At 47.4% G+C, this 22969-nt stretch overlaps 1 protein-coding gene across 3 annotated transcripts in view; it reads right to left on the bottom strand.

Annotated features, from left to right (window-relative positions):
- The window catches only part of CNTN6 (contactin 6), a 155898-nt gene that overhangs the window by 53341 nt on the left and 79588 nt on the right, over nt 1-22969 (bottom strand). The window contains exons 5-7 of one of the 3 annotated variants that reach the window (XM_005881884.2): nt 20633-20728; nt 12052-12255; nt 9848-9950 (exon numbers count right to left, since the gene is read on the bottom strand). In XM_005881884.2, the coding sequence (XP_005881946.1) occupies nt 9848-9950; nt 12052-12255; nt 20633-20728 (403 nt within the window). Of the gene's footprint in view, nt 1-2135; nt 2285-9847; nt 9951-12051; nt 12256-20632; nt 20729-22969 lie in introns of those variants that run through there. The other 2 variants (XM_014529754.1, XM_014529753.1) reach the window with 2 other exon arrangements.

Raw genomic sequence — 22969 nt, 5'->3', positions numbered from 1 at the left:
GTAGAGATGGCCCTGAGATGATATCAATTTAAACACATTCAGGAAATTGCCCAAAGGACATGGCATCTCAGAGGAGGCAAGCTCTGTCTGTATTTGTGGATTCTAAGAAAGTGGTAGATTCCTCTAAAGCTAAATTGGTCCCAGCAGGCACCTGAAGACGTGGGTGGTGGGTGAGCTAGATTACCAAGGGGATCAGTATTGTGATCGACCCATGTGAATTGGGAGAGCATGCTCCATGAGCCTCAAAAAATACTCATCACCCTGTTTTACAAAAAGTGAAACAACAATAATCTATAAATGACTGAATGGTACCCTGTCTCCTGTTAGAGAGAATGTGTAAAGAATTCCTTTATTTATAGGAATATAGCTTAATATCATAGATCTGATATCTTTAGTCTAATATGAATATACTTTTAATATGTAAACTTAATGTCTGACAATGAAGAGTGAACTTAGAAATCTGTGGCTTAGAAGACCTCACTTTTACATGTTTAATATAAAGTCACAACAGGACCACATTCTCTAATAAACTATCTATAATAATAAAAGCGTAATATGCTAATTAGACCGGACGTCCTTCCAGGCGAAGCCAGGGCTAAGAGGGAAGCCCGGGTCCCGGGTGTCAGAGGGAAGCCGGTGCCGGCAGCAGGGGGAAGGAAGGCCTACTTTTGCACGAATTTCGTGCATCGGGCCTCTAGTCATTTATAAAACCAATCCCCATCCATTTACATTAACATCTCTCCCTTTCTCCAAGCATGCCCCTCTTCATTCCCTTTGAGATTGTCAGGTGATCTAAATATTTATATTTGATATGTTGTAAGTTAATAATAATATAATTATTTTGCAAAGCCAAAGTGTCAACTTTGTAGAAGAAGCAGGATTTTTTTCAAGTTGACAAAAGTGATGCGGGAGAAACTTCTAACCACATTAAAAGTGGTGGCCAAGGGTCTGTGGAGTTTGAATGGTGAACCCACTGCCAAAAGTGGGTGGTGATGACCCAGAGAGGCCTCTGAGAAAGCAAGGACCTGCCGAAGACTCTGTCAGCGTAGAAAGTCATACAGAGGCTCACATGTTGTCAGAAAACCTACTCCGAGTCGATGTTTGATTTCATCTATTGTTTCAGAATTACCAGAAAGTTACAAATCTTGAATTTTAACACAAAATAAAATCACTATTATCATAAATTTAGTTTCTGTCTTTTTGAAAAGCCTTGCCCACTTAGCACAAAATGAGGTTGACATTTTAGTAAAATGGCATATTCCTGCCACAATTAACCTCAGAGAACTGGTTTTCTGTCCATTCGCTTTACGGAATACCAAACTGGCACACATGAAAATGAATTTCTGCAGGAGAATTTGTTCACAGAGAGGGATTGTCACCTGGTCTGAACTCTGTGCTAGATGCAGAGCTGTCCAGTTTTTAAACACACGGCATGCATCTGTGAACATGTGAGAAGTTCTTACCCCTGGGTTGGGAGGCCTTGGATGTCTTTCATTCTCCACTTTCTGTTTATCTCCATTTTCCATTATTTTCCTACAATGAGCATGCATTACCCATGTAATAAAAATTTCTAAGAATGTTTATTTACAAAGGGAGATAATAGAGGCTGTGATACTTGTGTGAATGCCCGGCCTTTTATCTCTTTGTGACAGTGTATCTCTCAGGTTTATGACAAAGACACGCACAGTATCCGACTAGAAACGGTTATGATCGCTGGCATTCAGACAAAAAATAATTTCAGTAGAGAGTACTTTCCATGCTTATATCACAGTCCATTAGTTTGATTGTGAAGACAGCTCAACTTTTAACCTAACTAAATATCTAAATCTCTGCGCCAGTAACAGAAGGGTTTGATATTTAATGATAACGATCACAACCCTATCACAACCAATCGCTACTGATTACTAAGCACACACGATGTGCTAGGTACTATCCACATGGATGACCTGTACATAGGATTTCACTGTCTCTCCCTGTAACTAAAAGCAGTGGAGCTGGGGTTTGTGTCCCGGCTTCTTTGCCTCACACACCCCAAAGCCATTGTAAGACCCTCCTCTGGTCGCTCTGACATCTATGGATCTGCAGAAAGTGAGTCTCCATGTGACGTGGGGGCAAAAAGAACAAGTCCCACCAACCTCAGCTATTCTGACTTTCCTCCGCCCCATGGAGCTCAGTGATGCCACCAAAGTCTCTCTGGATGAGCATCACTCCCTGGATGGATGACGTGACTGTCTTCTACAGCAGGGGTGGGGAACGTCCAGCCTGCAGGCCGTCTGAGGCCCAGAAAATCATTTGGTCTGGCCCTGCCAAGGCATGAGGAATGAGTTAATTAAATGTTTGACCTAATATAGCAGGTTAATTTTTAAGTTGATAATTTTGTATGGCCCATGAAGGATGTCATAAATATCCAAATGGCCCTTGGCAGGAAAAAGGGTTCCCCACCCCTGCTCCATAGGGACCCCATTCCAAGGGGAGCAGTGCAGGAGGGAATGTCAGTGCCCCTCAGGTCCCTGAGCCTCCCAGATCCCAATGGCTCCCACCCTCAATGTCAGCACCCACCCCTCTTCCTGACAATCCCCTTCCAGTTGCCTGAGCTGACAGAGCATGTGATTCAGGTCCTGCCTCAGAGACTTCTGCACTGTGGCCACTGTCACTGGTCCACCAGGAAGCCACGGCTACCCAATCGGAGGCAGCCAGACACGGATCTGGGATGGCTTTCGGAAGAGCTCCAGAAGAGCAAATCTTTTTTCATGGGAATTTGTTCAGACTGTGGGATATAAACATGGAGCTTTTCCCCACATGGAGAGAGGATCCGTGAAAGCCAAAGCTCAGGCAAAGGGAAAGGAATAACTTAGAATTCCTCACATGCATTGATCAAGCTATGTCCCGGGCCAAAGATCTCCCTCCGAGCATTTCAGTTCATCAATGGTTCTCTTTTTGGCCTAAGCCTGTCTGAGTTATACTCCTGCTGATTTCTGTCAACAAGGACTTGATGGATAGATTGTGAACACCTGGGTCCTACACCTGCCCTGTTCATGTCTGTCTGTGAGATTGAACGACGGGATTTGGTGCATTCCTTCTGGATATCCCGTTTTATAGTTGAGATAGTTGAGAATTCTCAAAGCAGCTCTATGATCCATAAGTAATCACTCAAACAGTAAAAAAAAAGCTTTTTTTTTTCAATTTAAGTCTTATCAAGTGCATACTGTGGCCACATTTCATGTTAACAAGTTTCTAGTGGGAAAAATATCAAACAGTTTTGTAAGATCCATAGATACTATTTAAATGTTGAGATTGTGGTCAGATTTGTTACATCACTGCTAAGCAAGAAGGCTGGGATTCTGTTTGACTGGTAATGGGACTGTATATAGAGTCAGAGAGAATTAATGCAAATCAGAGGCATCCTAGGGACAAGTCCCCATTTGGGGGAGAACTTCCCATGAAGGCACTAAATAAACTGCTTAGATTTCACCCTCTCTTTTCTGAAGCCGCGTGAAGAATGCACCCAGCAGTGGGGACCCCTGAGGGGCCTTAGGGAGAGAGATCATTGTGAAATCTCTTGAAACTTTGCCATTAGAAGGTAAGTCATAATCAATGGCGCCATCATCCTAATACAGACATCTGCCATTTCTGCCCACATCTCCCTTTCAGCTACAGCCTCCCCCCGCCCCCCTTTTTATTATCTTCACAAATATGAGGTAGAAGTCGAGCTTGGAATCAAACCTCAGGAAAGAAAACCAATCTGAAGCAAGTCTCTCATGCGGTGTCTCCTCAGCCCAGAGGTGAGCCCCTCACGGACCTCGCATGCGAAAGGGGGAGTTGCAAAGCCTTTTCTCATTTCCTCCCGATTTTCTAAACCAAGTCAGCCTGAAACGGGGCCTCACAGTTGTGAAAAAGGCCAGATTATAAAAGCAAAGTCCTCCAAACATTTCCTTCCTTCCTTCCTTCCTTCCTTCCTTCCTTCCTTCCTTCCTTCCTTCCTTCCTTCCTTCCCCCCATCTCTCTTTCTCTCTCTCCCTCCCTTCCTCTCTTTCTTTTTTCTTTCTTTCTTCCTTTCTTTTTTTCTCTCCTCCCCACCCCTCTGGTTTCCTGCTTCTTACATAAGTGTCACCCTAAACAGGGACAGACACTCCATTCTCTCATCCGTATGCTTTTTCCTGAGTGAGCATTCTATTACTTTTATCAAAGATGGAGATACATTCGTTAACCATCTGGCCGAGCTCAACCTTAATTGGAAGTTAAATGAAAGCTCTCCACACAGTCGTAGGAACTGTGTTTCAATTCCATACTTTCAGCCCATAAATAGAATTTTCATTACTGGTGCCGTTTGAGAAAGCTTCTATTTCTCGCCTGGATTTCTTAAACCTCATTATCCGCAGCTTAAATCCAGGCCATACCGAGTTTTTAAGTAGAAGCTGGTCCAGAGAACCCGTTCTCAGAGATGCTTACGTTGGGATTATTCTGAACTCGAACCTCATTTCAGAAAATCCCGTCAGTGGCCATTTTTAATCGAAGGGACTGAAGCGGAGAAAGGAAACGGGCGAAGAGCCTTTGTTAACATTTCAGGCTGCTGGGCCAGCTGCTCTCGTTTCCAGACTTGAAATATTCATACAGAGCCTGAGCGGAGGGCTGTCCCGTGGGGACACAATAGGGATAAATCCGCGAGCTCTGCAGAAAAGCAAGCTCAGGGCACGGAGGGAGGAGACGTCTCGGCCGGGGGATAGGCATGTCCTCGGGATCCTGGGGGCGGTCAGTGTCCACCCAGGCCCCTTGGGAAGAGGCTGCTGGCCGGCAGGCACTGGTCTGCCCTTCCACCGAGGCTGCCCCAGGGACTGAGGAGCCACAGTGATTTGCTCCTGATCATGGAGGCACTGACACAGTGTAGGAAGACACGGGCCGATTCTGTGACACAGTGTAGATCCCGAGCCTTCGGAGCCTCAGCTGGACCCTCACCTGCAACTAGAGATAATGGGCACAGGGCAGGCTTTGGAAGAGGGTCAAAGGGGGCATATCACTGAGAATGTGAAGCCTGTACCAAAAGGAAGGCTCATTAATTGCTTATTGTCATGATTATCAAATGGGGCCAGGGCCTGGTCGATGTGGCTCAGTGGTTGAGCGTTGACCCATGAACCAGGAGGTGCCGGTTCAATTCCTGGTCAGGGCACATGCCAGGGTTGCAGGATCGATCCCCAGTAGGGGGCATGCAGGAGGCAGCTGATCCACAATTCTCTCTCATCCTTGATGTTTCTGTCTCTCTCTCCCTCTCCCTTCCTCTCTGAAATCAATAAAAACATATATTTTAAAAATAATAAAAGACTAGGCTTCAGGATACATTCCGGGGCACATGGGGCAAATATGTCTGGGGAAATATTCTGCTCTCTAGCTACTCAACACAATGAGCCAAATGACTATTTAGACGTTCAAACAGGGAATTTTAAGATACCTTGCCGATGATTTTAGAACAATCATTATGGGCCTAGAAAGTCTGAATGGACCTAATGTAACTCCACAGCCCTGTGGTCGCCCTGTAGGATGTCCCCTGCATGATGAGAAAAGCAAACTTCAGACGCCTGCTCAGGCCTCTGGAAGTCCTGGGACATCTAGAAACACCTCGGCGAGGCTTCAGATTTACTGCTGGACATTAATAGCCAAGCTGGGTATTTTCCCCCCATAAATTAGGGAAATATATATATATATACATAAGATATACATGTTTACATAAATATGGTCCTCTGTGCGAAGGCTCCGGGACATGGGAACATGCAGTGGGGCGATAGATTTTATTTACATCCCAGAGCACTGACAGCCAAGTTCTTAAATTAAGAAGGAGAAGAAAAGGAAATCCGCAGGGTTGTTTACTAGCGGCGGGAGAGTTACGAGGGACACAGGTTTAATTTCTGCACCAAGAGCTCAGGCCCGTGTTGGCTTCCAAGGAGACACAGGTGTGTCAGCCAACCTGCCTGCCTGTGCACAGCACCCACACCCCGAGCCTCTCAGGGTGCCTCACAACGCAATTAATTTGCAGCTCAGATAATTAAGAGTCTGCCACGTGAAACAAATGAGAAGAGTTGAGAGTTAAATCTGTGATCACGACAGCTTTGAAACTGCAGCACAGAAAGTAAGTGATACATCCCAGAAGTCAAAGCCATGGAAGGTGAGGTATGAATCTGAGGTTTGGTCATAATCACCCTATACTCAGGGTAGCCTGCGCTGGTTGAAGATGATTAGACTTGGTGCATACACGCTCCTGCCAGCCTTACTTTTCCTCTCCATCCTCCCTGCCTGCACATTAGCAGCTGCCTCCTAAGGTGGTGGCTGGGAAGGAAGCTGTGCTTCCTCTCTAACCCTCTATACCAAGTTTTAAAAAAATAATAATTTAACTTTTTTATTAATTTTAGAGAGAGGAAGGGAGAGGGATAATGAGATAGAAACATCAATGAGAAAGAAACATCATTAATTTACTGCCTACTACTGGGGATTGAGCCAGCAACCACGGCATGTGCCCTGACCAGACTCTAACCAGCCTCCTGGTTCATGGGCTGATGCTCAACCACTGAGCCACACCCGCTGGTCTATACCAGATTATTACAGATGGTAGATATTGATATCATCATACATAAAATGGTAGGGCATATGCTCCTCAATAGCCCTGATTGATTTTTGGGAATCACTTATTTCTTGTCATTTAAAAAAAAAAAAAAAGGTTGAATTTGAAAAAGGTTATTTTTTTGAAAAATTTTAAATCATTAATATATAAAATCAAAATGTACTGGTTGCTGATATAGTAGTAATTACAGAGAATCTAAATAGAAAATATCTCCATAGTTCCATTCCCCACATAAAATTATTTTAACATTTTTCTGAAAAATTTCAAGCCTTTTTTTTAAAGGAAAACATGTACAGAATTGGGGGCTAGCTTCATCTGCGCATGGGGAATTTATTTACATGTTAAAATCTGATATAAACACCAGTGGCTATGGGTGTGGGTTTTGAAGTCAGAACCAGTGAAACTAAATTTCAACACCAGGTCTACATTTACCTAACAACACTGTGTTAAATCAACCCCAAGCCTCCATTTATGTTGGTGTAACAGGGACTGCATTTACCTCCTGCTGCAAACATTAAGAAACTGGATAAATGTATGGAAACAAACCCGACTCTAGAAATGTAACAAGGGGGGGGGCACAAAACCGTGGTCCCCAAAGGGAGCCTGTGGTGTCCCTGTTTTCCCTCCCCAGGCACTTCCCAGGTCAGAGAATATGGAGGGAGGACAGACGTGGGACATGCCTGCTTCACTGAGATGAGGAGGCATGGAGGACTGAGGAGTTGGGGTTGTAGGTATCGGAGAGGGTGGGGCTGCTAATGGAACAAGCTCCAGATGTCTGCCTAAGAGGGACACGCCAGGCGAGGCAGAGAACAATTCTCACAGACAGAGGTAGAAGACGGCTTCCCACCATCCACAGGTGAGCCTTAGGAGCGTTCAGCTGAAGGTGCATCTCAGTCATAAACCAGCCTGAGACAAATGTTGACTCTGAATCTACTCAAAGGAAGCTTACTCACAGGCCACAGAAAGATCACCCAGATTCCTAGTAACTTCACTCTGATCAATAAAATCTAACACCTGGAATAAATACCACAGTCCAGAATTCCACAACATAATGTTCATGTCTACAATTCAATCGAAAATTACTAGATAACCTACCAATGAGAAACATGATTAGGAGAAAAAGCAGTCAATAGAAACAGACCCACAGGTGACAGTGATGATGGAATGAGCAAACAGGGACTCTCACGTCCTGGGGGGCGGGGGGGCAGGGCTCCATAGCAGAGTGGGGATTGCAGCAGGAAGAACAGCAGACCTCAGACTCATATGGACAAAGACCCTAGAGAAACCCAAACAGGACAGGGAGACAACGGAAACCCGCGGACGGCACAGAAACGCCAGCCTCTGGTGCCGCAGCCACCGTGCACAGTAAGCACAGCCCATGTCTTAGCTGCATAAACATAAACCTCACTCTAAAAGCTAGTTACCTAGTTCCTTTTACCCGAGACCGCATGTCTAGGTTTCAATAAAAAGTGCAAAAAAGCAGTCTGCAGAGACAAAGCAAGCAGTGGAGCCAGACCCAAACACGGCAAAGCTCTGGAGTATGAGCCTGTGAATTTAAAATAATTACTCAGAGCCTAAAGCCAGGTGGGAGTGGGTTCCTTGCCCTGCCTTCCTCACAGAAGCTGAAACCAAACAGGTGACTCATTCAATGTAAGCCTCACGTTCTCACACGTAAAAAGCTATGGTGCACCCTGCACAATTCTGAGGACAATATACATCAGATATATTCTTAGTTAGACATCCTAACAAATAACATCTATTTATGTGGGATTCTTGAGAACTAGCCTCAATTATTTTTGGTTATTTATTATGTAAGAGTATTTTTTTTTAAGTTTCAGGAATCCACATTTCCTGATGTTCAATGTCATAGAATAAGCTATTGATATCTGTTTCAGATGCTATCTCTCACTGGTTTTTTTTTTTTTTAAATAAATCACCTAATTTTCAAAGTATTTTTCTAACATTTAATTTTTTTTGGTAACTTTAAATTCTGAGAAAGCTTGAAAATGGTCAAAGTCCATAATATCTTAAAAGGCAGGCAAACAAACAAAAACTGACATGAAGTCCCCATTTTTCCCTTCCTTAAATTAATCAATCAAAAAATTAATCATTAGACAAATACTATGGGACCAGTACTGAGCAAAAATAAAATAGAATCTTTTAAATATATGAAAAACACAGACTGAAAACTTTAAATATCTACAGAATTCCACATATAGAAGGAACCTAACAGCTTTATTAACCAGCACTGTTTGGGTTGCTCGCTGTATTTACCTAAGAACAAGATGGGCACTTTAAGTGGTGTTTCCCGCAGTTCGGGCTGTTAAGCACCATTTCTAAATGTGCTGACCACCTTAGCAAAAGACAGCTGTGTTTCCTGCTTGTATGATCCACTCTCTTCTCAAATAAGCAGTTATTGGTGGCCAGTACAATTGCATTCAGAGGGAGTCCTCACTCGGCCGGTGAGAGCCTGAGCCCGTCCAGTGTGGTCTGTGGACAAGAGTGGCCCTACCTGGGAGCTCTTGGGGACAGAGACGTGGGACCGACACCTACAACATCTCCCTCTAACCACGTCCCGGTTGCATTGCACACCCATGTTTAGAAACGGCAAATCTACCCTGTTTACCCCTTTGTTCTGGGGCTACTGGTGTCCACAGGCCTAAAAATGAAGTTGGCCCATCCCCCAAAGGTAAAGAGATGTCCGAATGTTATGTGCAAAACAGCAAGTCTTTGGCCGCCTTAAAAGCATCCCAATCCTGTTGGCTGAAACACAGGTATCTGAGTCTCACAAAGCACCCCCACTGCCGCAGGTGTGACTCAATCTAATTGTCCACCGTGAACAATGGCCCTTAATTAGTCTTATTTTGGGAACCACAGTGCAGGCTTTTCATTTATAATTATCGCTGGTTAATTACGCAGGGCGACCCCGCGGGCCGTGGATGTGGGACAGGATGCAGGCAGGGTGTGTGGAGGGCTTGGTGACACACCCGTGCACTTACTCTCATGCAGCTGCTGCCGAAGTGGGTCAGACTGGCAGAAATAACAGCGATTTAGGGGAGAACTGCAGCCCCATCATTTTCAGAGTATTCAGCATTTTGCTTAAATTCCAATCAGAAACTTTCTCATTCCCCCAGCATTTGAAATCTGTTTGGTAATTTACCTTAGAGCAATGTTTGAATAGCAAAAAGTGTTGTTGTTTTTTTAATTAAAACACCAGGAAACAAAACAAAACAACCTTACTTTCCAAGGGCAAAGCATTCCAGTTTTACAGACGAATCCTTTGTGGCTTGTATAGTGTCAGGAAAACGCACTTCGATCTTTGGTTCATATTCCCCCATCACACCTGTTAAACATCAAAAGAGCTAGCAGCATTCTGGAGAACAGAAAACAGAAGTTTCCCATGAAGTCGATGCTTCATTAACCAACATCGGATGTTTTGTCCTTCAATTAACAGTACGTTTCTATGTTTTCATGACTGACAGGGAGCAAGAGAAGGTCATGATACCGTTCAAGGGGTTCGGCACTCCCCTCCCCTGAAAATCAAATGTCCAGGACATGGAAGTGTCAGAAAAGAGGCATCGTTTCCCTGGGTCCCACATCAACATCATGAGAAGAATTACCGTCACCGACGGAGAACTGAACACAGCATCTAAGATGCTCCTGGGTGACCACGGACGTCTCTCTTAGCGAGACCCAGCTCTGTCTCTCTTGGTGGGACTCACGGGGACCAGGTCGGCTCAGGAATAAGGACATTTTCAGCTAACAAGGTGAGAGGTCTGAGGCAGCACCCCTCAATCCAAAATCTCAGCATTTCTGCAACAAAGCCTGTGTAGTGATCACGCTAGTTGGGATAAACAAAGATTAGTAAATATTCTTATGTCACTTTATTAAGTGCTTACTGCTCAATAGGTTTGCTCTACACGTATAAGAATGTTTGCTTTGATAGTTTTTGAATGTCCAATAAGGCGTTGTGGGCATGGGCTAGGTTGAGCGTGAGACCGCGGTCTGATTGTTGTAAATATGCCAGCTGCCAGGTGAGCTGTGACCAGCAGCAACGTGTCTCCGCTCTACCCTCATAGGCTTCGTTCATTTAACCGAGGACACACCGAGGTTCTTTAACAGTTTGGTTATCGTTTTACTGGAGTGATAGGTTCCTAAAATAATCAATTATTGGTGGCCAGTACAATTGCACCAAAGGCAAAAATTACAAAACACGTGGCAATAGAAATACCTCATTTTTAAGACCTTGGTCATTCTGAACATTCAAAAGGGTCATGGGTAGAGCACTATGTTACTCACCTACATGGGTGGGTGTCATACTTTCCATTCTCTTGACATCTGCTATTTCTTGAGTGACAACTTTTACTATATACAATGCTCCTGATCTCTTGTTATCATGAATGTGTTGAAGGGAGAGAGGGGTGGGAGAAGAAGGGAATTACGAAAGGGAGAAGCAGAAACTAAGGGAAACAGAAAAAAGTGGGGAAACACAGAATTTCTATGCATGTTGTTGACCTGAAGGGAGACATCGGACTCATGGATAAATCTAGTGGTTGCTAAGTTCTGAATGGAGACCATGCAGACCTGTTGGGCGGTCAGTGATTATAAAAGCTCTCTCATGAGAGCTGCCTGCATGCAGCCAGTTTTAGCACTTGGTACCCATCATTAGCATTATATTCTTGCTTTTGCTAAACTCCTCCGAGAGGAGATAAACTCTGCCAATTCCAGAATCTGAACATAAAATGCAGCAGCCGACTTTCTGTGGGCACCTCTCCCACTGTGCATGTTTAATTAAAGAATCTGCTGGGGGATTTTTCTACTTGGATGACTTCCTTACGTTTTCCATCCTCTCAGTCTTACACCGGCGATGACTTGATTAAGCTACACAGCTCATCTGAAGTGTGTTTCTGGGCGGACAAGCGTTAGCATGCATCTTGCGTCTCATTCCTCTTTGCAATGCTCATAACTAATGTTGGCTCTCTCTCTTCCCTGGGATGTGAATTTCCCCCCGTTTTGTCAGTCAGGTTAATAAAGGGTGAACAAAAGAGACAAAGATGGAAAAGAAAGGCACCAAAGGAAAGCTGTGTCCCATGTTCATTAAAAATAAAACAATTCAATTAATAAGTTTGGCAGTACCCATGCGTGTATACACACACCTACTCCCCAAATAGTGTTTTTGACAAAATACTCCCTAAGCAAAGCAAAGCAAAGCCGATGGATTACAGTGCCCGAGAAGAGATGGCATGGAATAGCCAGAATCACATACACGGTCTCACCTGGGTGAGTTACAGAATCTTATGTTTGTGATGGTTATCATAGTTGTGAATGGACCCGGGACTCCTAGATGGTGTGGCTGCTCTGAACCAGAGGGAAGCAGAGTGCTCACAGACCTCCCAGGCTTAGCCACCGACCGAGCACACCCCCAAGAGAAGCCATCCCCTTACCATCAGGCCGCTGCACCAGGGGCGTGGGTGGGCCTCGGACGCTTCTCCGCGCTTCCCTGTTCGTTACGAAGCAGGTGTAGTTGCCCACATCGGACGGCTCCACTTTGGCGATGTACAGGTTGCCTGTCTCTTGAGAAACAAACCGCCTGTTGTCCTCTTGGACGTGCAAAGGGTTATCGTTGAAGGTCCATGCGTAAGATAAATCTGGAAAACAGGAAAAAGACCTCGTGTCCTTACCAGGTTCCTCCTTCTTTGAAAGTTCTGTGCCCTCCTTATCCATGATGAGAATAAGATCCCGCCCCTGTTTGTCCAGTGTGTCTGTGGTCCTGGTGGAACGGTAACATTCTCCTCTATTCAGATGTAGCCAGTTTGGATGACACATTCTATGGTCATCCTGCCCATGATGGCCAGAAGGCAGAGGCAGGAGCTGGAGCCGGTGGGGATGTCGAGTGCTGTTTGACTCCTAGAATAAGGAAGGTCCATGTAAAGGTCAGAGCTGCAGCTGAGCTGTGAGCAATGAGCTCGCCGTCTGTGGTGACCAAGCAGAGGATGGACTAGCATCGCTTGAGACGTTGCAAGACTTCTCTTTGCAGAGGTCGGGAGGTTGAACCCATGTTTCTGTGAATGGCCTACCCTGCCCTCTGCCTTCCTTTGACCTCCCTAAGAGTCTGTGTCTTACCAAGAATGAACAAATGTAAGTCACTTCTTATTTCTTTTTAAACATGCTCTGAAATTCACATCCATTCCCAGTTACCAAGTCTTTGTTTTCTTCTGCAAGTCCCTCCTGGCGTCCATCATCCCAAGGGGTCTCTTGTCTCTAAGTTTCTTTACCGATGCCCTTTGCTGCCTCACATCCAAGCCTCTTGCTCCGTCTCCACCAAAAAAGGGGTTCCAAGGGATTTTGTTGGAAACCACAGAGCCATCTAGATCGTCAACTTTTCTTCAACATAAAGAGGAGGACAAATGTAGTTCAGATTCCCCAGGTCTCACGGACACCTCATCTTTCAAACCTTTTGTGGAACAAAGATGCTCTTGAGCCAGTGTCCAGGCCATGCTGAGCTGAGGGGTCTGTGGTCAGTGGCGCCGAGGGAGAGAAACCAGCGCCCGCTCTCTGAAAGGCAAGGTCACCCCTTTCCTGTGACAGAACTGACAGGCTGCCTCTTTCTGTGCCTCCAAATCATTATTTCCTATACCCTGTAATCTTGGGATCTGAGGCCGTAATTCCCATCTCTCCCTTGGGAATTCATTGTTACCTTAGCTGCTAAAACATTTCAACCTGCTCCTAAATGTAGTATGTCCTTCAAGAGTGGAACTAGCAGGAGCTCCTGCAAGAATGTGGTCCAGGATTAGGGACGACTCCATAAAGAATAATAACCACAAAAAAAGAGCTGTTGCTCATACGCCCCTCTAATGAGAGGGTGTGGATGTCACATTGTTGATACGAGGGAGAAGGACGAGGACCTAGATCCTTCAGACGCCACATCCTTTGCTCCCTCCTCCAGTACCACCTCTCTTCCTTCCTTTGTTTCTTTGATTCTCTTTTTGTGGGTCAGGGCTCGCCATGGCTACCCTCCCTCACTCTCAGGCTTCCTTCAAACCCCCAAGCTCCGGGCATGCCCAGCCCTTCTCACATGTGGGACGACTGGGCCTCACCTCCTACTCCTCCCCCCTCAACACTGCCTGCCCTGAGCTCAGTGTCTCAGAATCCGGTGGGATTGAAGGTTAACCTGTCACTCAAAATTACGTGTCTATAGCCAATATTAGCAGGGAATGGAACACATCTGTGAAACCCCTAACAACTAATTCTCTCCAAAACGGCCTGTCTAGAGCAGAGATCCTAAAACTTGAGTGTGCGTCCGAATGGCCAGGGGGACTTGGTAAAACCCAGACTTCTGGGCTCCGCCCCATGAGGGCTCTGTTGGTGGGAGGAGCCAGATTGTCAGGCTGGATCAAATGATTGAATGGCTAACCCTCCACTGGGACCTGACCTTTAGACCACTTCACAACTACATCCCCTTTCGCTCAGACCACATTCCACTGGCCAAGACCAGTATCTTTCCCTTCAGGACCCACCCAGAGAATTCTCCGCCCACAAAAAACCGCCTAGAGTCCTTTAAAATCTGACTCCCCGTCCCTGGGGCTGTCGCCATTTGGGGGCTCAGCCCATCTGGTCTCCAGATGACCCAATAAGTTCATAATTCTTTACTCCTCTTGGCCTCGGGCGTTCCTCCTTCTGTGACCCTAACACAGATAATTCCACTGCCGACAATTCCCAGGTGCTGCTGACCTGGGCCCCGGTCTCCACGTTGACAATTGCCTACATCAAGGTCAAACTCCATCTCCCCTGCAGGAGCACCCCCGGAGGGAAGCCTGGACTTGGGGAGATTGGGGGCCCCGTTGCCCTGCCTCTGGGAGATGTGGGGCCTGGAGAAGAGCATGTTCTCAGTACAGAAGTTCACGGACTGTCTGGGACAGAGAAGGCCTGAGAGGCCTCCCTCCGCCACCGCCACCCGCCCCCCCCCTCCCCGAGGGGAGATGACCGTGCCCGCGGCCACTGCAAGCCAGGGGCCCTGGCTGCCCGTCTGTGATGGCTGATGCAGTCACATGGTCCCTCCCTCCCCCGGCTGCCTCTGCCCCTCCATCCACACAGCCCGCCTTCAGGGGCCCTCATCTGCTTGGTTTCATCAGCAGCCACTGCGCGCTTAATCTGTCTATTTTTTAATAGGGCAAAAAAAAAAACCCTCTGCAAATTGGAAGTTTAAAATCCTTCCCATTTGGCTTTCCTTAATTAAATGCATAATTCATGAACCACTTTATTTGAAACCGTTGCATTTTTAAATACCCCCCCCCCCCCATCCTCGCCATCCCTCTGTTATTAATGGTCCCGGTGCCGGTCCAGGGATGACTCAGCAGTGGCATTGGAGTCTGTTGGTAATCAGTCCAAAGCGTCCCCGACAACAGCCTCCACAGTGTTATTATTGGAAATGGCAGCTCCGCAGGAGGCAGCTGCAGCCTCCCCGGCTGCTCTCTCAAGCATGCACAAATCCTATTTCCCGAGCACCAGTGTGTTTTGACATCTTTTACAGCCTTATATCTTGTACTGTGATATTTAAAATACAAACACGGAAGATATGTGCAATTATACCCATTACAGGGGACGCAGTTTTTATTAGAGAGGAAGCGAGGCGCACGGAAGAGACCAAGAAGGAGAAGCGCTGACCCATGGCCTGCTCCTCGCTGCAGAAAATAAAGGAGCCAACACTTGGAGGCATAGTGCTCAGATCCAGTGGGAACCCCCCCTTTGGAATATTCCAGAGTGAATGTACTTTACCGCAAACCTTGTGCATGGCTCTGGGGTTAGACGTGGCGGGCTTTCGGCGGTCAATCACGGGGATGCTAGCTCAGTCGGCAAAGACCTAATCCGAGGAAAATCATTCCTCTTCTGGGCTGAAGTCGTTAATATCGGTGCTAAACCGGAAAACGGCCGCACCTTTACGACCACTTCGATTGGAGTCCCCATTTGTCCTGTAGTTACTGCTGGGCCACCTGGACTTCACACGCCGTGATGCACGGGCCTCCTGGCTGGAGTGGAGCCGGCCGCCGTGGGGTCCACAGAGGGGCATGCGGTTAAGGCCAAGGCCTCTGAGTCCAGGTTCCAGAGGCCCGATTGGGTGCTGGCTGGGCCTACTGGGCAGGAACAAAAACTCAGCCTGATTCTGGGAGCTGCTGGGAACCTCCAACTTGAAGAAGAGGCCGGTCCTGGAAGGCAGGCCCTTGCTCCCCCGGATGATGTGAGGGGTGCTCTGACAGGGGCTCCCAGCAGGGGTGATGTTTCCGCCAGGAAATGCTTGGCAACGTCTTTAACATCTTTCACTCCTGCTCTTGAGACTTGGAGTGGTTAGGACATCGAGTGGGTAGAGGCCAGAGAGGCTGCTGAACACCTGCAAGGTGCAGGCAGCCCCCACTGCGGGGTTACCGCCCCCTAGTGGTCAACAGTGGCGAGTGGAGAAAGCCTGGGCTATGGGGTTGGTAACAGGCTATAAGGTGCGAGTTCTATCCCATGTGCTGGGCAGTAAGGAAAACAGCCTTACTGGGAGCGAATGAGAGGCTGACAGTGGGTAGAGGGATCCAGAGCTGGGGCCTGGAGAAGGAACTCCGGGTTATGGGTCAGTCACATGGATGGGGAAGCCATGGTAAATTAGTCCACCTCTCTGGCAGTGTTTACATATTCTCCAATAGGGATAAGAGCACTGGTTATCTCTTATAGGCTTTATCTAGCACGTATGTGTCTGTGGGGGACAGGGTCGTGCCAGATGAATTAGGTAGTGGAATACATGCCGTGCTGTGTAGACAGGGTCACCTTGAACTCCAGACACGTGATCTTGATCGCAATGACACTAACCTTTTTAACATAATCACTCAATGTGTAGAATGGGGGAAATTTCCAAGAAGTGTTGCATGGGCTGAGGTATGCCCCGTGCTGTGCCCAGTGAACAGTAGGCACCCGTTATTCTACGCAGTCACATGGTGTTAAACACCACGTATCTATGCTAACTCCCAAATGTAGTTCTCCAAACCAGACCTCTCTCACAGCCATGTAAATCCAGCTGCCTGCTCAGAAATGCCACTCATACCTACCTGGCCTCTGAGAGTGAGCATGTCTCAAACAAACTCCTGATCTCCCCAGCCCCAAACCTGCTGCCCCTTTCTGGGGCTCCTCTGGGTGAATGGCACTCCTCCTTCCAGCTGTTGACAGAATTCTGAGATGACCCATTGACCCCTGCCTCCACTGCTTGTTAACGGGGTCAGATGTCCCTTCTGTGAGCAGGTGATTAGGTTCGGTTTGGTTCCACGGCACAGGTGACGTGGAGAAAGGGGCCTGACCTTTGGTGACCAGGATGCTATCAGGTGAGTCTGGCACCGGGCGAGGCTCCTCCTGGCTAGAAGTCTAAGTCACCAGAGGGAGGTGACGTCATGGAGAACCTCTGCTGCTGGACTTGTGGATGGAGGGGCTGAGGCGAGAAACATGGGAGCATCAGGAAGAGGACAGTGGCCCTGGACATCCTGCCACAGGACGTGGGGACCTTAGTCCTACAACTGCAGGGACTGAATCCAGTCAACAGAGGGAATGAGGGATTGAGCTCAGATGTGGGTTCTTCCTCAGACTTTCCAGAAAAGAGTGCCATCCAGTCATGACCTTGGTTTTATCCTTGTGAGAACCTGAGCACCGAGCCCAGCCCCATCCTGTGGCTTCTGACCACAGAACAACCTGTTCTAATAAGCGGGCGTTGCTTGAAGTGCTTGGTAGTTTTTTTACATGGAGATGGAACACTCTCACCCACCTATCTATCTAGCATCTGCCTGTCTGTCTGTCTATCCATCCAACCTGAACCTCCCTACTTGCTAACCCAAAGGCACATGACAAAGACAGAAAACCTCTCTCCAGGGCTCTAGAGTTGGCCCACTGTAAACTGGTTGTCTATTCTTCCGATTTGAAGGTTATTCAGCCAACATGTTTCTCTTCCTTCTCGAAGCCTTTCTTGGCACAACTCCCCTTCCCACGGCGGTGAGAAAGGGAAAGGAAGGATAAGGAGCTGTTTTAAATGAGTCACTGAAAGACACTCCCGGGCTCTCTGCGAGTCTGGAGGTGTGAGCGTGCAGAAGGGATGAGCAACCTGAGGTCTATGTGTGAGACGGCGCGTCTCCCAGCCCCCGGCATCGCTTGACGTCAGAAAGTCCCGGGTTGTCATCTTGCCTTATTTAAGGACTGAAAAACGGTGTCCTGAGTTCCTCTGAGTCTCAGTTTCCTCATTTAAAAATAATAATTATGAACTATTGGAAGTGGAATGAGGAAGTGAAAGGGATGCCCTTCTAGTGCTCGCTCAGGGGGACAATTGGCAGCTATTATGATGAAGATGATTAGTAATACTTTCTCCCTCTGACGGATTGATGACTATTTGTATAGTTGGGTCAAAAGGTGTCTGTCACTACCCCCTCAGTTTTGACCCGGGAGAGCGATACAGAAGAGAAGAACACAGTCCAAACCCCCTGCCTTGCAGACACCAGGGAGCCCAGGGCTGTCCCAGAGTCACTGCTGAAACTCCTTCAATTCCCGGGTGAGGTCAACATTGACACTTATGTGTGGAGTCCTGCTCCCACCTTACAGAGGCCACGGTGGCATCCGGTACCGGGCAAGCTTGCCGTCAGCTGCATGCACAAGGGTCAGTTACTCAGCTCTCAACCTTCATTTAAGGTCATCTGGGCAGGTCTGAGGTTTGGTCTCAGGGCTTTGCAAGAGGGCGCTGTACCCAGGAAGCCTGGCTTGCATCCAAGGTCAACATATTCTTTAATGTCCTTGGGGATGAGGTGGGAGGGGAGGCCTCTTGCTGGGCTGCCTTTTTAAACTGTGACATTGACTGACGCACAGCTTACATTTCTGTTCTCCTTCTTTAAACAAAGTTGAAAATAATCTTCGATAATCTTTGATTCCTCCAAGATTCTGACCAGAGTCAGAGCCTAAAGAGACCTGAGAGACAGATGTGATGAACAGATGTGATGTCTCTGTCCTGTCACCTTAGATTATGGCACTGGGAAATGTCCTCCTGCACCATCAGGGGTTCGCGTGTCCTGGAATAATGTTATTTCACCCCAGACAGCCTTCAAGACATTGTACGTGTCCCGTGATATTTCCGGTGAGCGGACTGCCATGCTACTCAGTAATAATATTGAATTAAAACACTGTCAAGTTGTAATTAATTTCCTCTCCTTTTTATATCTACATTTCAGTAGACTCCTGTAAAGAATGGAAATGATGGGAAAATCTTTTCAAGATTTTAAAGAAACATAATACGATTTGGTTTCATATTGGGGGAGAAGGTGCTTTCATTTCATTTTTAAATATCTGTCCCATCTGTTTTCCTGGTTCTCTCGTTCCAGAGTGAACCCGCTGTAAGAGAAGCAGGTGGTCAGAGGCAGGTGGTGGGGACCTGCTGGGGGCTGGGAGCCAGGCAGGTGGGTTAGACGCTAGGCCTCTCTGCCCACCAGCTGTGCGGTGGCCTTGGAACAGGTACCCGACCTCCCTCTGCCTCGGGGTTCTCATTGCAGAACAAGAGCCCCCTGAGGCAGTGAAGGCAGTGGCGAGGATGCAAGGAGGTGATGCCTGCGCCGCGTTGGGAGCTGTGCTGTGAGTACTGCTGCTGTTCTTGTGCCAACTCTCACACCCTCAGCACGACCGGGGGCTGTCCGAACGAGATGACCCTGTGACATCTTCACACGCCTCCTCCGGGTTCGCTGTGGCTGGAGAATCTACCAAGTCGTGTGGAATGTGAGACAATGCAACCCCGGCGGAGGCAGAATCAGTGGGTGGCTTAGGTCGCTGGGATCCATTCCAGATAGAGACTGGCATTTGCTGCTTCGGCGCCCATCGCTGGAAGATGCCCGGAGTCGGTGCCATCCAACACGCGCTGCCAGTGGTGAGGAACGCTCCTCTCCCCACAGCTACTGTGATGTGGCCAAGAGGACTGTTGGAATGAGCTTCTCTACGGAGCCCACTAAGCAACATGAATTAACAGCCTCAGCTTTCAGTTTTGAATGAAGCACTGGTCCTTGCACTAATCAACTTGCATCCGTGAGCCCACTTACCATTTACAACAGCGATGTCAGTTACAGGCTCGGTTCTACCCACAAGAGAGCTGAGCCTGAAGAGATGAGAGAGCTGAGCCTGAAGAGGTGGGCGCAATGGTCCCTGCGGTGCGGGGACAGGCAGCAGATCACAGCGAGGCTCCCTGCCCCCACTGGGTGTCCTGCTGCATCTTAAGGACTGATTTGTTGAGTGGCTGCTTAAATCATTATTTTAAATGAAAGATTTGGATGAGGACTGTTTGGATGTGGGAACGATGAACCTGAAAGGCATCAAGGTCCTGGTAGGGGCAGAAATAGAATGTTGGGGACCAGCTAGAATTGCAAGAAATATCAGTCCTGCTCTGTTAACTGGGATTGCTTTGTTCTAATTAAAGAAGGCACATTCTAACCTGGCTGGGAGGTGCAGGTGGGACCTGGGAGCTCACCTGGAAATGCAGCCCATCCTCCCCCTCAGGGAGCTGCCTATGGCCATGGAAAGATTAACAACCTGTTGCAGAAACCAGAGCCACCAGCCCTTTGGAGGCCCCCAGCCCTTTGCACATCACTAGCCCTTTGAAGACACCCCCCCCCGGCCTTTGTGTACCCGCAGGCCTGTGCAAATCTCCAGCCCCCATTCCCTGTAAACTGCCCATTTGGCCTACCCTTTGCCTACTTCCCCATGGAATCTCTGTTCTTCTACCCAATATACACAGTGGCTTATGATGGGGGGCAGAGCAGATGTTTGTGGGTGACCCGCTGCCCTCCCACGCTGCTGACAGCATTGGAATAAACACTCATATATGATCTAACCCTGTCTCTGCTGAACCGGCTCCAGTGGTGACAGGCAGCCCGGACCCACTGACTGTCTGGGTACAGTCCCTTTGGTTTGATGAAAGGCTACCACTGGCTCCAGGACCTGCCGTGGCCGAGTGGATGTGGGACCCCGGTCACCCCGCCGTACCTCCAAAGTGCGGTGGTGGCCCACAGAGGAGCACCACGCCTTGACCTTCTCGGACGGACACCGCGCTTCTCGTTTTGGTCTCAAAGTCTTCGATATCTTGGAAAAGAAAGAAGAAAAGGTTTAGAATTAGTTATTTTGCAGAAAGAAAAAAAAACATTATAAGGAAGAATCTTAAACTATTTTATCATTAACATAACTGATGAACGCTCCTCGTTGACGGACCAGAAGATCAATTTAAATACTCTGATGAAAGAGTCAGTAAGAAACACATGGCTTGACATCACTCACTATCTGTTTACTCCGTTCTTCCTGGCAGCCGGGAGTCCAGCGGGAAAGGAGGTGAGATTTGGGAGGAAGAACAGGGGTTTGGAGGGTGAGGGTGCTCTACACGATCAAGGGAAGGACATGATGATTCAGGACCAGACGCTGGGGACGTCCTTGAAAATCCAGGAAAGTGGTGAGCAGTGCCCCTGGGAAGGGCTGCCTTATAAGGAAGAAGAAATGCAGACAAAAGCTGTCCCTGCTGATACAAGATGGACCACAGAGGCGTGTGCTGGGTAGACATCGTTTTTGGCGGTAGTTTCAGATTTCTAGTGACACCCACAGGAGAGTGTTGGGTGGGTCATTTGAGGAGACAGGAGGTGCAATAAGCAGACCTGCTTAGCAGAGCTGTTATAGGGATTAAACTGTTTAATCCCCATAATCAGCAGAGAATAAAGTAAGTACTGGATACCTCGATACGCGATAGCAACTTTGATTATGACATGCCCAGTCATGAGGGCACACCAGTATATTTCTCTCTCACTGATACGAACCTCAGATGCACAAATCCACGGATACAAGTTAAATAGCACACTTCAGTTCCAATAAAACATTTTGTAGATGAGTGATTCCATTTGAAGCACCCACACTGTTTGTCTCTCTTAAAATAATATTTCCCAAGTAAGTGTTCTTTCTGTACACTTTGCTTTCTATTCATGAAAAGTAAAAGAGTTGGCCCGGCCAATGTGGCTCAGTGGTTGAGCATCCAACTAGGAGGTCATGGTTCGATTCCAGGTTAGGGCACATGCCTGGGTTGCAAGCTCGATCCCTAGTAGGGGGTGTGTAGGATGTAGCCAATCCATGATTCTCTCTCATCATTAATGTTTCTATCTGCCTCTCCCTCTCCCTTCTTCTCTGAAATCAATAAGAATGTATTTTAAAAAGTAAGAGTTTGGTGAAATAGATGCAATAGTTCTGATTTTGTGAATGTAATAACTCTTACATATACTCTACGTTTAATAAAAAACATACTTGACCAAGATGGACTCCATTCCCCTCACCTACACTCCCCTCCCTCCCCACCTGCTCTTCACCAGCTGCCACTTGGGTTACCCTAACTTAGGACCAGGCTTGCCTATTGTGTTTCTTACAGAGGATTTCTAATCAAATACCCCCTTTCTCCTTGGCCATAGGGACGCTAAGTAAGCCCACCTCTACGGGCACTGTGGCCGCAACTGCTGCCTTGACCTTTGAGTCCTTTGTGACTTGCTCCATCCCTTCAAACGTCACTCAGTAAAAACCAGGCAAACAGACTGTTTAAAATAAAAAAAGCCAAAACATTGAACTATTGTTTCTACGTCTAGTAGTGATAACAGGGAAGAATATTAAGGTTTTCTTTCTTACTCTTGTCACGGAAAGGCTCCATGAAATTGTCATTACTTTGTAGTGGCCACAAAACCAAACACTGTCACCAAGGAGCAATGAGGAATTGGATGATTCTGTGAAATGAAGAAGCTGTGGAGGGAGCTGCTCTATGACAGTAGTCCCCGCTCCCAGTCACATCAGTCATGCTCCCTGCTCATCGGAAGCCGGGAGTTTCAATGGCACCACGGATGCCAGCATGCATCGTGCCCACTTCCGTGGGAACAGCACCCACCTGCGCCCTCACTTCTCCATGCCGTTTAGGGTTGCCGTGGGGTTTCTATTCGCTACAGAAAAGGAAATCTGCTTCTCTCCAAAGTCAGTCAGTCCTGTGAGCTGTCAAACAGCCGTTGGAAATGGGGCTAGTTTGCAGGTTTTAGTTAATAATTCAGATTTCAAAGCTGTTTAATGGCTCACAGAACAGAGACAAGACATAATTCCGCCTTGCTTCCAGGAGGGGCCATTTCCTGTGAATATGCTGCGAACAAGATCTATTTTAAGTGTCCGACCTGGTTTTCAGCTTCCCCCCTGCTAGTAGGAAACATGGTGTAATTCAGACCATTCTGAGGCGAGGGCCACCGAGTTAGCAGCCGCCGGGGCATCCAATGAAATTTCCTTTGCACTGTAAAATCATTAAGGACTCTAGATTTATAT

This window comes from Myotis brandtii, unplaced genomic scaffold (genome assembly GCF_000412655.1).
Source record: "Myotis brandtii unplaced genomic scaffold, ASM41265v1 scaffold693, whole genome shotgun sequence".
NCBI classification, from domain to species: Eukaryota; Metazoa; Chordata; class Mammalia; order Chiroptera; family Vespertilionidae; genus Myotis; species Myotis brandtii.
The sequence above is the reverse complement of the archived record's forward strand: the minus strand, read 5'-3'. Positions and strand labels throughout refer to the sequence as shown.